This window comes from Dipteris shenzhenensis, chromosome 11, assembly GCF_047967505.1.
Source record: "Dipteris shenzhenensis isolate YYH24624 ecotype China chromosome 11, Dip_SZ_1.0, whole genome shotgun sequence".
In the NCBI taxonomy this organism is placed as follows: Eukaryota; Viridiplantae; Streptophyta; class Polypodiopsida; order Gleicheniales; family Dipteridaceae; genus Dipteris; species Dipteris shenzhenensis.
In genome coordinates, this window is record NC_141606.1 from 4,412,588 (window position 1) to 4,429,348 (window position 16,761).

The 16,761-nt window shown below is 41.4% G+C and overlaps 1 protein-coding gene across 2 annotated transcripts; it reads left to right on the forward strand.

Annotated features, from left to right (window-relative positions):
* The first annotated feature begins 13,964 nt into the window (after nucleotides 1-13,964).
* Nucleotides 13,965-16,366, forward strand: LOC147896514 (transcription factor bHLH122-like). Of its 2 annotated transcripts, none has more exons than XM_087381017.1 (6): nucleotides 13,965-14,401; nucleotides 14,525-14,692; nucleotides 14,839-15,015; nucleotides 15,108-15,173; nucleotides 15,535-15,603; nucleotides 15,705-16,366. In XM_087381017.1, the coding sequence occupies exons 1-6, from the start codon at nucleotides 14,180-14,182 to the stop codon at nucleotides 15,822-15,824; spliced, it is 822 nt and encodes a 273-aa protein (XP_087237143.1). In that variant the 5' UTR covers nucleotides 13,965-14,179; the 3' UTR covers nucleotides 15,825-16,366. The 2 variants fall into 2 exon arrangements, with proteins under 2 accessions (XP_087237143.1, XP_087237142.1); XM_087381016.1 differs by having other exon boundaries at nucleotides 14,030-14,401; nucleotides 14,525-14,746.
* The last annotated feature ends 395 nt before the right edge of the window (nucleotides 16,367-16,761 follow it).

Sequence of the window (16,761 nt, forward strand, 5' to 3'; positions counted from 1 at the left end):
GCTTTTATGGTCTGAAGCTTCCCTAGTATTGCTAGAACACTATGCTCTAGGAAATTTTGAAAAGCCCCAATTTTCTGCAAACCCTAATTTTGCAGCAACCCTAACCAAAAAATTTAGGGCTTTTCTATCCTGTGTCTTCCTTTGGCATAATTGAAGCTTCTACCATGTAAAATTTGGGCTTTTTTTGCAAAATTTGAGTAAACATTGTAAGGGATTTAGACACTGGCTGTAATAACAGCTAAGACCTTCCCACCAATGGATAGAATAAAAAACTCCTCGTTCATCGAGAAATTCTCAGGGAGCAATTTCCCAACTTGGCAGACGAAACTCCGGCTTCTTCTTATGCGAGAAGGCATATGTATCACCAATGGCAAGGAGCCCAAACCCCAAAGTGATGATGCTAGAATCAGTTGGTGGGAGAACCAAAATGATAAAGCAATGGCTATCATTGGCCTAGCTTTAGCTGACAACCTTATCCACCATGTGGATTTTGATAAAACTGCAAATGACGTTTGGGAAAAATTAGAGAATTTATTTGGAAATAAGATCAATAATTCCAAAGTATTTCTCAAACAAAAACTGTTCAAGCTCAAGATGAAGCAAACTGAAACCCTCAATGAACACTTCAGCAATCTTGGGTCAATTCTCCAACAATTATCTGCCATCCGAGCCATTGTTGAAGATGATGATCAAGTTGCTGTACTTCTCTCAAGTATTGAAGACATTTCCAAGTACAATGAGATCCTTGCTGTCCTAAGAGTCAGCTGCAATATGAGCTTTAAGGATATGGTAGCTCATCTCATTGATGAGGACCGTAGGCTTACAGAGAAAGCAGAATCTTCCTTTGAATTTGGCAAAGCATTCTTTCTCAAGAATAAGCCCAAGAAGAAAGGCAAACCTCTTAAATATAATTATTGTCAGAAGCTTGGCCATCCAGAGGATCGTTGCTTCAAGAAGATGGCAAAGGTACAAGCCAAAGAACATGCCAATCTGGTTGTGGAGGAGAGCGAGGACGAAGACGATGAAGCTACACCTTCTGGACTTGAGGAACAAGCCTGCACTGCTGCTGTTTCTGGTCTATCCCTCCATGAGGTGATAGATGAAGAGTGGGCTTTCTAGAGTCATGTGTGTTAGGTACTCTGCCTTGGGTAGTCCCCCCAAATGATGTAATAATTTGTCATTTTGTGTGCCTTGTCCTATAAAAGGCTCCACTTATTTCCATGTACCCAGTTAGGAGACAAGGGGGTTGTTATGTCTTTCCTTTATCAAGCCTGGCCGAGTTCCAAGATGTTGGTGTACTCCCTATACCTATGAGTTGGTCATGCATCCATGCTCAGATTTGAGTCTCTGATCACGTTGACATCTAAGCCATGAGAGTGCTTGGTTCAACCTCTGAATTATGCTCAGCTGTTAGCCTTTGAGATTGCCTAGGATGCACAGTCTGGATGATGTCATAGTTTCTCACCCTAGCTACGAAGGGGGATTTGTTGGAATCGGAGTCCTAGTGTGTGTGGTCCTAGAGTCCTAGGAGTGTCCTACAGTTATGTGTGTGAAGAGTCTTGAGGCCACTTGTGCCACCTCATGTGGTAGGTGTGATTCCTCCCCTAGATTATAGGATCTAGATTCTCTTGTGTGTGACCTCATCTATGAGGTGTCTGTGTGGGAAGATAAGGCTTGCCCAGCCTATAAAAGAGGCTATGTACTTGCTGTGATAACACAATCTATCAACATCAGCTCGTGCCTCAGCTCTTGTCTCCAATCATGTGTCTCTCACCCTCTCCCCATTTTCAACAGTTGCTTGATCAGCTATCTTTTCTCAGTATTTTCTGCTTAGAAGTGCTTGCTTTGGAGATACTATAATGAAATACTATAGTTTTCACAAGCAGTTTTAGCTTGCATGAAGAGAATCTTTTACTAGCATTCTCCTTTACTATTAGCCTTTGCCATCGCTAACTTTGCCCTTCACCTCTGGAGTGCTGACAGAAATTCAGTACTAAGACTCCTTGTATAAATGGATGCTCAAGTGTGTAGCTCTGGGTGTATGTGAGAGCATTTGTTTGTACTATCGTCAACACATACTATTGGGCATTGATAGTAGTGGGGTGGATGCCATAGTTGCTCGATCAGCTATCTTTTCTCAGTATTTTCTGCTTAGAAGTGTTTGCTTTGGAGATACTATAATGAAATACTATAGTTTTCACAAGCAGTTTTAGCTTGCATGAAGAGAATCTTTTACTAGAATTCTCCTTTACTATTAGCCTTTGCCATCGCTAACTTTGCCCTTCACCTCTGGAGTGCTGACATAAATTCAGTACTAAGACTTCTTGTATAAATGGATGCTAAAGTGTGTAGCTCTGGGTGTATGTGAGAGCATTTGTTTGTACTATTGTCAACACATGCTATTGGGCATTGATAGTAGTGGGGTGGATGTCATAGTTTCTAGTTCCTGCTATGTGCGATGGACATAATTTTGAGTGACTGACATAAGATTGAAACTGAAAGTGGACTAATCTTTTATTAGCATTCTCCTTTACTACTAGCCCTCGTCATCGCTAAGTTTGCCCTTCACCTCTGGAGTGCTGACAGAAATTCAGTATTAGGACTTTTTGTATAAATGGATGCTCAAATGTGTGTAGCTCTGGGTGTATGTGAGAGCATCTGTTTGTACTATGGTCTACTCTACTATCGGGCATTGAGGGGTGGATGTCATGGTTGCTAGTTCCTGCTATTTGCGATGGACTTACGGTTTTGAGTGACTTTCATAAGATTGAAAATTCAATATATGTTGTGTTTTGAGAGGTTTAGGTTGGCTTCTTAGATTCATCTAGATATAGGTTAATAGGAGTGTTGATGAGCAAATAAGGTGGAATTAGGAGAGCCTTTAGGAGCCAATAGCATAAATGTTCACAACTTCTAATATGAGCACTGCTTGAGAACACATGATTGGATTGACGTAAATGTGGAACCAGGGTGGCTATCGGTGGTCGCATAATCTTTTCAATCTGCCCTGAGTTGTGGAGCTGATCCCTACACTCATCATTCTCTTGCTGAAGTCTGGTGACTTGAGCTTGCAGCCAGTTGTTTTCTCCTTGTAACCGAGCAGTCTCTGCAGTGCTGTTGGGGCTAGGCTGGGCAGCTTCTAGCTTGAGGATCTTCTATTGGTGCTCTTTGTTTCTCCACCTCAGCTGTAGAATCCTTTTCCTGGACTCACCGAGCACCTATTTGTGTTCTTGCAGCTGGAAGCCCAACGTGGTGTGCTCTGCCTGCAGCTATCGAGGAGGTAAGGTCTCGCTTAGAGAATCATCTTCTACCTATGGCTGCATCTGCGTGACCTGCTGTGCTTGGTCCCGGGCAACAAACTTTCACTGGACCATTCGGTCAAACTAATGGGGCACCCAAAATCTGACCATATGGTACAAGGGTCTTATTACATTGCTCCCCTCTATGCTAAGCTGTCATCGGATCTCCAAGTGTTCATCCGCAGTGACACTAGATTCATAAAAAAGAAAAGGTTGTTCATGCCTTGATGTTATTACACGAGGTATTGAAAAAGACAGGCTACCCACCTAAAGTCTGCAAATGCACGAGTTGCTTTATTATGACCAATTGATGGTAATGATCAACTTATTATGTCTTGAGATCCTTGGACAAATATTCAAAATTTGAATTGGGGAGCTTGAAAGCTTGCTTTTTAAAAAGTTGTCGAGTGTGTACCTTTGATAAAAGGAATGCTTATTTAATATTTCTACCTTATTGAAATATTTACTATTGTAAGTATTGTTTTAATTGATCTAGGAATAAACCAAGATGTTGCCTTTAGAAGGAAGGGCTATTACAATAAATTTGATTTGGCATCTACTCTCTAGTTTTTTAATCTATAATTATATTCGATGCATGATAGTAACAAAAATCTATTTTTTCAATTACAAATATAATTCACCATGTCCCTCACCATTTTTAGATCTCTGATGCATGTTGATGCTCTTTAATAGTAGTCACTCATCGGTTTTTAAAAATATAATTATATTTAATGCATGATGATGATGACAATCGTTGGGAATATAATTACACTTACCCTTTGTCCAAGCACTTTATTTGAAATCTTTTACTTGAGAATACAAGTACCTTATGCTTCCCTAAAGCATTCTCATATGTGAAAGCACTCTTATCTCTTTATCATTGCTTGCTTCATCCTCTTATACTTGCATGCTTCATCCTCTTATACTTGCTTACTTCATTCTCTTATATTTTTTTGCTTCAAATCTCATCTCTTATACTTGCTTGCTTCAATTTGGCCATGTAGGTCACCCCCCCTCTCCCCTCGGCCAACCTTAAAAAAATATAATTATATTCAATGCATGATGATGATGACAATCGTTGGGAATATAATTACATTCACCCTTTGTCCAAGCATTTTATTTGAAATCTTTTACTTGAGAATACAAGTACCTTATGTTTTCCTAAAGCATTCTCATCTCGTCATCATTATGAAAGCACTCTTATCTCTTTATCGTTGCTTGCTTCATCCTCTTATACTTGCTTACTGCCAGATAACCAAATGTGTACAATCAAACAATTAGAGCTTGATAGTCAACATGAACGATAATTGTGTTTTCCAACAATAATGTCCAAACTTCTTTAGCAACCAAACAGTACCCAAGGCTTCTCTTTGAGTTAGTGAATAAGGTGTCTTTGTTCATCATTCTACTTGCATAATATATTGATTTATACTAGTTCTTTGTCCTACACTACATAAGAAGTACCTAAGTTGCATTAATGCGGGTGTTTTTTTTTTAATTTGAAAAAAATGCTTAAATTTGCATTTTTTATGATTTAAAATGATTCATACGTTTTTTCTCATTTTATTTATACGAATAAGCTATTTGTACGAATAATTGGTTATTCATATGAATAGCACAGTTTATTCATATGAATAGAAGTAGTATAAAAAAACAACCACTCTCATTTCTGGTATTCATACGAATATAGCCACTTGCCTTCCTTGCCACCTCAGCTACTTGCTTTTGCCAGCCTGCTACCTCATGCTTGCTTACGGTACCTACTAGCTCACCCACCTTTCATAGGTATCTTCTTCACCCTTGTTTGCAAACTGACATTCATCTCTCTTGCGAGAGATGTGTGTTGCACTCTTTCATTATTAATTAATGTTTGTTTTGTTTTGTTTTGGACTGGCACTCATCTCTCTTATGAGAGTTGTGTGATGTAGTCTTTTTATATTAATTAATGTTTGCTTTGTATTGTATTTTAGTGTGTAGATTGGCACTCATCTCTCTTGTAAGAGTTGTGTACTGCATTCTGTTTTTGTTAAGTAAAGTTTTTTTTGTAATGTAGTCTTTTTAATGTTTGTTTTGATTTATGTTTGAGACTGACACTCATCTCTCCTACGAGAGTTGTGTGTTGTAGTTTCAATTTTAATATAAATAATTATTTTTTATATGAGGTTGGCACTCATCTCTCTTAATAGAGTTGTGTGTTGCAATCTTAGTTTGTATAGACATGTTTTTTTGTAGGAATTCTTGGGCTAGCAATCATCTCTCTTAAGAGAGTTGTGTGTTGCGGTCTAAGCTCAGTAATGTTTTCATAGATGCTTATTCTGGCACTCATCTCTCCCTTGAGAGTTGTGTGTTGCAGTCTAAGTTTAGAGATGTTTTCAAGCATACTTATTATGGCACTCATCTCTCTCTTGAGAGTTGTGTGATGCAGTCTAAGTTTGATATGATGCGATGTGCTCATAGACACTTAGTCTGTGTTTTTTGTGTTTTGATTTTCTGTAGTCTATTACATGAGTTGAGCTTGAGTTGAGAGATTATACCTAGGTCATCTTTGAAACTGCTTGCATTGTTAATTATTATGGCTCAATTAGTTTCTTATCGCACTTGGCATTGATTTTTTTTTTTGAATTTTGTGTTGCAACTTATTGCATATTAGATGGCTCACGCAAGTGAGAAGAGGAAGTTTCAGCATCTTGATCTCAGTAAGACTCAGAGGAAGGTGTTGAAAAATGAGAATGTACACTTCTTAATGAATGTCAATTAGGACATCATTTAGACACCTATCAACAATGGTGAAAGCAGTGTACAAAATTTGATTAGGACAATGGCAGAGCATGGAGTGAGGACCTTGCCTGAATGGTATCTAGATGTATTTCTAGTGGAGTCTATAGACCAATTCATGCACCACTTCACCTTGGAGAGTCAACGATGCCTTGGTCAAATAGATCGATACATCTCCTCCTGTGACACAAAGTGGGAGAGGTTCCACTGTAGAAGCCAGGGTCACATACAATAAGAGTGCATGGTGAGGGATCAAAGGCAAAGGAGCTGCCTCGTCCTCCCTTCTATCAATGCATCCATGCCCCCAAGCACAACCGCAGCCACAAACATCAATGCACCCATGCCCCCCGTTACAAGCCGCATTGCATCCACCGTAGCCACAAGCACCACTGTAGCCATGCCACGCATATGTACCAATGCATCCACCACAGCATGTCTTCCCCCGTATCCATTTCCCCCAAGTTCTTCCATACCCACAAGTAATTCCTCCACTTGGTCCATGTCTCCCATCACATGCACGCCCACATTTCACAATCTCTTTTGCATCTCCGTTTGTGCCTCCTACTAGACACGTTGACCAATTTCCATCTCCTTCATACTCGCTTGCACCAAGAATACACAATCTATTTGCACAAGCTAACCAATTTCCATCTCCTTCATTCTTGCTTGCACAAGCACCACCTGCATCACATGGCTTGCATGAACGTGCACTAGTGGTAAGACCCATGCAACCATACTGCTTCAGCAAGTGATGAGATGTTCGATTCACACCTAGTGCAGTTGTGGGCATAGGCACATGCATAACTATTAGCATGTGCAATCTTCTTGTCGCTCCATTTGATCCACACACAATTTATGCATGTAAGGTGCTGAAGCTTTCTATGCCCACCGATGCATTGAAGGCTAGAGCCTTGGAGGAACTCACGTGCCTGGGCAATGTCATACATCTGGGCATCATCCGAGCTATAGGTCTAGTCCATGATGATAAATATTTCCATTCTAGGATGGAAATCATTTGGAAAGATGGTTGACCTACCTCGGACATGATGAAAAGCGACCATCTCCAGTGGGACACAGAGATGATGCAGAAATGCCTGCTAGATCTCCATGGGTCCGTCAGCATGTATTTGATATTTTAAGTGCAATTGTTCGCACTATTCATTACATGCACCAACACAATGTCCTACATAATGATTTGCATTCGCAAAACATTATGCTACATTTCTCCGAGTCGTCCGAGGAAGTGTATTTGGGCATTTGTGATTAGGGAATGATGACACCGACAAGCACTACCAAGCACTGTCCAACATTACCCAGTGACATCCCCAACACTATGCGGAGTTCCTATGTAAGATTTCGCCACGTCGTTCTAGAGTGCCTGTGCGCACCAATCCCCCACCTTTCAATGATGTTGCACAAGATGTGTACGCAATGTCTCATCACATCTTGAAGATCATAGACATTTGTGCACCATCGACTAGTACTGGACCCACAAAAGCTCTAATTGGGCGACTATGATGATTTGCGGTTCAGGGAAAGTCTGCACAATAACTGAACAGAAGTCCAAGCACTGCTGATTTTTATGGGGTTTTTGATATTGCTCCTAGATGCATCATACAGCTTAGTCCCCACCAAGGACTTAGACTAGCAAAATGATTGAGTCTTTCTTGGACAATTTGTAATATGAATTTCTGAACATGATTACTTGTAACATTGCTTTTTTTGTATATCATCCAAGTCTCCACTCCATGATTCAAGTTTGAATATTTGAAATTGGTACAATTTCATGAGATGATAAATGATGCGATAATAGATGTTTAAAAATTGTTTGTATAAGTGAATGATGCGATAAGTGTCCATGTTGAATTTAATTGTTTAATATTGTTTAGGATTATAAAATAATTCTATCTTATTGTCATTTTTTAGGTTAAGTATGAGCATGGAGGGAGAGAACATAGAGAATGTTCTCCCACAGGATCCTCCCCAATCAGAGGAACCTCCACTTCATGAGGGACTAGAAGCTGCTTTTGTGCCTCAAGGGGCTGATTTAGCGGCCTAGCTAAACCACGCCGAGGCTCAAGCTATCTTGCAGGCACAAAGAGAGATGTTGGGAAGGGAGGGGTTAGGTATTTTTGCCTAGTCTAGTGGATGACGACAGCATGCAAGGCGACCCACTCTCTCTTCGGCAAGTACAAAGGCTTTGTCCATCAGAGTTCATAAGAAACACCTTGTTTCTTTGATCCGAAAATGCTAGAAACAAATACGCACAGCCCAAGTTGTTAGACTTGCAACACAAAACCCTTGCCCACATCCTTCTCCAACGATTCATAGAGGTGGAAGGGAGCATCCCTAACAACCATAGATGTCCATGTTCTTCATTCAACGGGTGTATGTCTGCGACATCTTGCATTGTGGATTGGAACGACAAGCATCACTTGTCAGGAATAGGAAAGGGAAAACTCGTAGGCCATAAGGTTCTAGCTTTCAAGTACAAAATGAGACGAGATGGATACAAGCATATGCACTCTTCCATCGCTTGACATATTCTCCCATCCATCCCCTCACATACAACGTACCATCCTACACATTTAGAGCTTCATCCACTGCTTCCAAGTACAAAATGAGATGAGATGGATATGGGTATATGACTCTTCCATCACCTATCATATTCTCATATCCATTTCCTCATGTGTAACATACAACACTCTATATTGCATTTAACATAGGTACAATATCTATCTCTTCGACTTCACTGTTGTCATTGAGTAGCTCAAGATTGTCGTCTTCTTCGCTAAATGCACCCTTGGCAACTATTTTTGTAGTCAATTGTTGCCTCGCAATTCTCATTACAGCGGCTTCGCTCGTTGTCCTAGCCGCAATATTAGACCCTTTCAACAATCGTAGATTCCCAAAGCAAAAAACTAAAATCTGTAGCTCTTGATGGCTTTAAACGATTGCGTCTCTTAGAATGAATGCACTCCAATTTCTCTCACATGCACTCGATGATGCAGCAACAGAGAGCACACGAGTTGCAACATGTTGCAACTCCAATGTCTCTCCACCATAAAACAATGAGATCCTAGAACTCCCACAAACAAATTTCATAGACACAAAAACACCAAAAGCACATTTCTCACAAGAGATCAAAGGCACTCAACAAAGAGAACCTAGAACTCCCACAAACAAAGACATAAAGACCAAAACCACAATTCTCACGAGATCTCAGGAACTCAAATAAGAGATCCTAAAGCTCCCACAAACAAAATCCATCTTATTTCATACCTTCTAAGGTTGAGTCTCAATCCTAATAAGTGTGCCTTCCATGTCAAAAGAGATGTCCTATTGGGACATATCATTTGAGAAGAAAAGAACAATTGATCCTTGAAAAGTTGAGGCAATTCAAAAATCCCTTGCATCAAAAAATTTGAAGGAGATGGGGAGACTCTTTGATCAATTTAAATGGCACAATAACTTTGACAGGAAGGATGTTCCTTACATATGGAATAAGAAACAACAAAAATATTATACTTTGTTAATGAAAAGGTTGATAATCTTTGGGATGGAAACTACATTGTCATATTTTTGTGAATGCCTCACAACTGGCTATTGGAGTACTTCTCTAAGTAGAAAAATTCAAATTTGTGATTCAAAAAATGCAGGAAATTCGTACAAATGATTTGAAGGGAGGAAAAAATCAGGCAAAAAAGCGATGACACGTCATGTTTTTTCATAAATCGACACGTCATCCATTCATATTCGTATGAATAAATTTTATTCATACGAATACGTATTTATGCGAATAACTTATTTGTACGAATAAACCTATATTAGGATGATTATGTGGCTTCTTTCCTGTATTTAAGCTCATAGTTTGCCAGTTTCTCTTATCTGTAAGAAAAGGAGCACATACTTGTCAATTCCATTTTTGGAAAGTAAGTAGAGCATTTTTTAGACCAAAAGTTAGTATATTACTAACAAAAACTCCCCATTCAATGATGAAAGCTATCTTATTTCTATCAAAATATGATTACAACTATTGAATCTAGTACAAAAATTGTACATTTGATCACCTACTACTGCATCTAAAATAGTATTACCAAATGGAATGGAAATGGGTATGCATTTTACTTTCTACAATCCACATAGATCCAAAGTTTACCATTCTATATGGGAACAATGACAATAGTTGATAAATATGTTACCTCCTCTAGTGGGTAAATAAAAGCAAGCTTTAAAACCCTTAAAGTTCTTCCTTGACCTTTTTGGCATAGTTTGGATTCATTTGATGGAACAATAAGAACTATAGCTTCTTTCAGAGTAATCTTATGTTGACAAAATTGTGCATCAATTCCCTTCATATCAATGTAATGCCATGCAAAATAACCCTTGTAACCTACTAATAAAGTCTTCAAATGCTCTTTGAACTCACCTTGAATATGAATATTGATTTTTACCTTTTTTGGAGACTAATCCTATAAATCCTAAAGCTTATCTTCAATAACTCTTTTTCATATGCTCTTCATAAGATTTTTTTACTTGAATGACTACTTGAATTCCTGATCTACAATTTAAAAACTATTATTCTTTATCTACATTTTCTATTATCTATTCCACCCTGAGATTGTCGTGCAACACGATCGCAAGACCATCATGCACTGTGACACAATGGTGACCAATTCTAAGCACTTGGAGTTTAATAGAAATTGGATGCTAGAGCACATGTGAGGAGTGATGAAAATCAAAGATTCGAGATGATGATTAGATGAAGACTAGCACATCCACAACATGTACCTCAAGGAACTTTTTCTACAAGAATTTCATTGTAGAGTTATCCATACTATGGCCAAGAACATGCCGTTATAGGTTATCCAAGACAACTTGAATCAGGCAAAGCACCTAATGGCATTTATGATCTGAAATTAACGGGTGCATCACTTTTCCATATCATTGGTGCACCTCCTAAGATGATTTGTTATCAAGTTATTTTCAAACATATAGACGCATCATTTTCATTGAAAAACATCACAAATAAGCTTGGAAAAAAGGTTGAATGGTAGTGCTTCAGGGATTTCGTCCCTTAGCAAGGTATTGGCATTTCTTCATCAACGCCATCATGTATAATGTTAGAAATAATTGATTGGTCATGAGACCATGTATTGCTAGCTTTGTGTAAGGGTTTCAAATAAAGACAAATGTCACTTTTATTAAGGTTAATAAAAGAATTAGTAAGAGGCCTTTCTTGAGAAAAAGAAATGATGGGCGAGCCTTTTCTTTTAAAACAAGAAAGGCTTACTTGTGTCTTGAGGGAAACAATTGTGATGGTTGATGGATTTTTTGAGTTGCCATTTTAGTGTTATTCCTTGACACAAATGATTGAGCTCATATATAGCACCTTGCCTTGTGGGATGATGGGAAAGCCTTTTCTTGGGACATAGGGGGGGGCTTACAAGCATCTGGATGCCAAGTTTAGGATGCTTGCCCTACTAATGTTGTGATGCAACCCTTTCATAAATGAGCGGATGGGCACCCCCCTCTTTCCTATTTGGCATGCTTAGTAATGGATGGGAATCCCTCAATCCTGAGTGGCTTGTTCATCTTGCTTGTCTCCTGCCTTCCCAATCATCACCCAATCAAATCTTCTTGTTTCTTGCAATCATGGCCATGGCCCATCTTTTTGGTGGGAGCTTTTACAAGTATTTTGCCATGCTCTATTCCATTTTGCAGTTGTTGATATGACTTTTTTGGGCGGACATTTATGAAAGCAGCATGCCCATGTGCTCATTTTTTGAACCTTTTAGCTTTTTTTCCTGCCAAAGGCAAAGGCCTAGTTGCTCCGTGGGTTTTTAGGTTATCTATGAGAATTGTGCAATGGGAATTAGTGACCTTTAAATGATGGTTATCATTTGAGGGTGTGGTGAGGGTAGAGTAGGTCTAGGCCTGAATATCATTGTAGATTGTGGCTTTCTTCAATGTTTAAGGCTAGAGTCTCATTGCCACCCTTCATCTCACCTTTGCTGCTGCAACAATTGTGCATCTGCTCGAGCTGTGGTTTAGCTTTCCTTGTGCTTGTTCACCTACTTGGAAGGTTCTAGCAGTCTGTTTTGCTACGTTTTGCTGCCTTTGGAAGGAGCTCTTACACGTTCAACGTCTTTGAGAGGAGCCCTTGCATGTTCTAACTGTGTCTTTCTTTTGTGCGTTCAGAGTAACCTTGGCAGATTTTGGAGGAGCTTTTGCAGATTTCGGTCTCCTAGGTTTTGCGCAATTGGTCTTGACGACCAGTGGCTACTTCTAGTTGTTAGTTGAGTCCCAAGTAAGCTCATTGTTTCCTTTGCTCTGAATAACAGGTGACATCGACCTTTGCTATCTCAGATCCGAGACTTCTTTGCATGCACGTACTTTCTTTGGATTGTGCTGCGTCCTTGCAATTCATGTTGTTCCTGTGCATGTGCTTATTGATCTTTGAAGGTAATGGGCTAGGGTTGACTCGAAACATAGTTGTATTGCTATCTAACAGCTTGCATTGTAGATGCATATCTTGCACAAGTGTGTTGAAGGATTGTCTGAATCTTGATTTTTGGTATGCCTTGCACTTGCATGCCTACCTGCCCTTGGGGACCACTTTGTGTGAATCTTGGTAGGAGCTCAAAGCATGCTTGATGGTGAGCAGTCTCTTTGCTAGGGACTAACAATTCTACGTTTGATTTTCCTTTCGGGTACTAAGTGAAGAAGTTGTTCTTGTTTTGTAGGTCGTAGAGTCACTAATCATTTGTGGGACAACAGTTCTTGTTTTGCACGTTGCAGTCTCACCAATTGTTGGTGGACAATGGTTCTTGCCCATACTATGTTTGTTAGTGCACACGGGTTCCTTGAGGAAAGACTTTCAACTTAGAAATATGCTTTAATCTAGGATCCACGTAGTCTTTTCTTCCTTGCATATTTCTATGGATGATTGGAGGTTCTTTGGATGAGAGGTTTTATGCAAAGTAACTTTTTAAAAGTATTTTGTTCATGGATTTTGTATGTGTGGGCTATTATCATGTAGTCCATGGTGCTTGAAGCTTCGTGTTATTTGGGGAATCACTCGCTAAAGCTACTGGTTTGTTAGCATTGCCTTTGCCCCGCTAGGACAACGATTCACTTTCATGTCTAAAGCTTGTAAACCATGTTGATGTGGATATCCATGTTGATGTGGATATGAGACTTTGAGACATTGCCAATTGGCCTGAGAGTAGGATGGACACATAACTCCATCCAAAATGGCGATGTTGATGCCAATTATATATAAATTCATTCAGCGGAGCAGATTGACTCAGTGACGGGTGTTCAGTTGAAGGTATGGGATCATCACGATGGATGAGGAGCAGGAGCAAGCAAGTCGGAGATGCAGGTGGCGGTGGCGATGGCGATGGCGATGGCAACAAGAAGAAGAAGAAAGCGGAAATTCAATGGCAATGGTAATGGCAAATATATATATGGCGATGCGTGGAGCTCTCTCGTTGTTCGCGTCGCCTGCTGCAATCAGCAAGCAGAGATTGCTTTTGCCAGGGCTCTCATGGCCTTTCCTGCTCGCCGTGCGTGCTCCGGCCACGATAATCTCGATGGAGGAGCATACAGCGATCGAATGGCTGGTGGCTGGGATCCAAATTCGAGCGTCAATCGCCCTCTGAGGAGAAGGAATCGTGCCTGTGAGTCATCGAATGTTGCTTGCATCGATCGACCTTCATCGACAGTGATGCCCGCCCTCGACTTGTCATGCTGCCAGGCGCCAAGCCTCGCCCTCCTGCCACGCTTTCCTCTCTCTCCCCATCCGGATCTGCTTCCCGTCTGCTTCCCATTGGCGCTGTTAAAAGCTGAGCAATCTGGCGCTTGGCTTGATCTCGTCACCGCGCACGAGAGCTGGTCCATGACGCCTGATGTCGAAAGAGCGAGGAACTGCGACCTCAGCCACAGTTGTTTCCGATTTATGGAAGGAGCGCAGCGTGGCGATGGTGAGAGGATGATGTTGGCGAAGCTCTCCCAGCTGCGTACTAATTAGAATTCCGGGGTGCCTGCATGGGCTAGTAACTCCTGGCTAGTTGAAGGTAGGAGAAGCGATTGAGCCAAGGATGAGTGGCCCGACGATGCATCTGTTGCGGTATCGATCTGCCCCGAGCAGCCTGCTCGCTACCTTTGCGGATTGTCTCGAGTGGGATCATCCTCCTCCTCAGCTCAGCTGCAGCTCGGACAAGAGCGAAACTGGTGGCTCGTCCTTGGAATTGCCTTCCCAGCACGAGCTCTTCAGCCTCCCAGAATCGCCACATAATCTCTGGCCACCGCCGCTTCCGCATGTAGCGATTTCGCATCCCTTCAGAAGTTCGCACAAACCGACAATGGTCTTATAGATCTATGAAAGTAGGATGGGGAGCATGCCGGGGTCCTAACGTGCTGCCTGTGGACGGTTTGCTGGACAGGTGTTCTCCGACATGGGTAAAGAGTGCAGCAAACCCTCGAAGGGCCATCTCTCAAAGGCAACGGAAGCTCCTGCAGCAGCAAGAGCGAATAGTGTGGCGCAGAAGGACGGCGACTTTGATATGGAAGCCTTTGCGCTTCTGGAGTCTCGTTTGGACGTGAAAACGGAGGTAGATGATGTTGCGAGTTCCACGAGTGGTGTCGGATGGAACTATGGCCTCCCAGTGAGTGGTGACCGCGGAGCGCTCTGGATTTCTATCTTTCTTGTTGTCGTCGAAGATTTGCTCATTAATTTTGGATCTGGGCTTTTCTGCAGTTAATCCGAAATCAACCTCAAAACCCTGCTCCGATCTTGAGAGCGTCGAGTTTGCCTGCTCTCGCCAGGCCGAGATCTGCTGTTGGGTTGGACAATGCAACGTCCCCGTATTTAGCTCCCTGCCAAAGCAGAGCCAAAAGGGGTTGTGCGACTAACCCCAGAAGTATTGCCGAAAGGGTGCGCAGAGACGCTCTAGCTCCTTCTAAACTCAGAGCCCTGGATAAGTTTTTCCCGATGATTGCTGATCTTTGTTTTTAATTTGGAGTCAGGTTCGAAGGACTCGCATCAGCGAGAAAATGAGGAAGCTGCAGGAGCTTGTGCCTAATATGGACAAGGTAAGCCGATCTGCATGCCCTTGGATTTTGGCCGGAGCGGCATCTTTCTTTACCTTGCTTGCCAATTTATGCCCCTCCAACAAGTATCCTCCTCTCAAACAGAAGCCTCGTCCGTCTGGAACTGAGCAGAAGCACCAGCTTCTGTGCACCCGTAGCTAGTAGCCAAAACAAGAGCAAACACATGTCTGCATCTTAATAAAAGCTCTGAGTTGACGGTCGCTCCATCTTTGCAGAGGTGCCCTGCAACTCGCTCTGAGCAGATAGTCCAGCCATCTGCTTTTTAGAAATTTGATCCACTTGAAATCGTTTTCCCTCTCACAGAGTTTGTGTGTGTGTTCGTCTGTGACTTTGCGTGAATCAGCAACTCAGCACAGCAGAAATGCTGGATGAAGCCGTGGACTATGTGAAATATCTCCAGCAGCAAGTGAAGGTGAGAATTTAGAAATGAGGGCGTGTGCGCTCAATCCCTTTTAGGCATTCGAAGTAGGACTGAAATGGGAATGCAAGGCCTTGATTATTGATTGTGGGCAGGAGCTGTCGGGCTCGTGTGGAGGATGCTGTGCCAAGAGCATGCGAGGCAGGGCAATAGCAGGCCAGTGCAAAGCAGGTGAGAAGGATGCTGCTGCTCAAATTTATGAAACAAATCCATAGCAGAGTATAGAACATGCTTCCTTAAGGCCACCAAACATGCCCTTGCTCGTCTCTACCAAACGAATGATAAACATGATCATCTTCCCGTCCTTAGGCACCATCCATTATGACAGGCTATCATCTCCTAATCAGCTCCTCCAACAGGGATATTGCTCAGACTCAGTCCTCTTTTCCTGTAATGCATCTCTCTCTTGCCTTGCCTCTGCTGCTTGAAGCTTTCCTTTCTATTGTCTCTTGCTTCCCGTGCTCTTGAATCCACATCTGGCAGAATGCTAGAGACGAGGCCTTCAGACCCAGGCTCGTGGAATCTCATCATGCTTGTGGTGCGCGTGATGCTCAAGTTCAGTCCTTTTTGTAACCTGCCTTGTTTCTGCGTCATCCTGATTCTTGCTTTTAGCTCAAACTCGAAGATGATATGTCCGGGGACAAGGCCTTGAACAAGACCCGTGTGAATTTTAAGAGAGAAGATCAAAGTTTCAGGGACCTCAGAAACTCTCATCGCGATCCTTAACCCCCTATCAGGAAGAAAAAACCTTCATTCAGTACATAATGTAAAGCATGGGAACTTTGTTAATTTGCAAAGCAGATTTGTAATCCTGCTCCCTATTAGGAAGAGAAACCCAATGTAAGCATGGGAATTTTGATAATTTCAGTTGCAAAGCACATTTGTAAATAAACTCAAAGGTGGTTGGTTTCCTATGAATGAGTGGAGGAGGTACTTCAAAAACAAATTATGGTGTATTTTCCCTCTCATGAAGAGATGTAATTCCAGCTGCAAAGCACATTCCTAAGTTAACTCAAAAGGGTAGTTGTCTATGAATGAGTAGTAATTGAACTCTTAGTTTAAAAAAAATTGAGATGTGCAAAAGTTGTGAAGAATTTCAACATTAACTGTGTAAAGCCATAATTATATGTTCTTCAGGTAAATGCAATATAT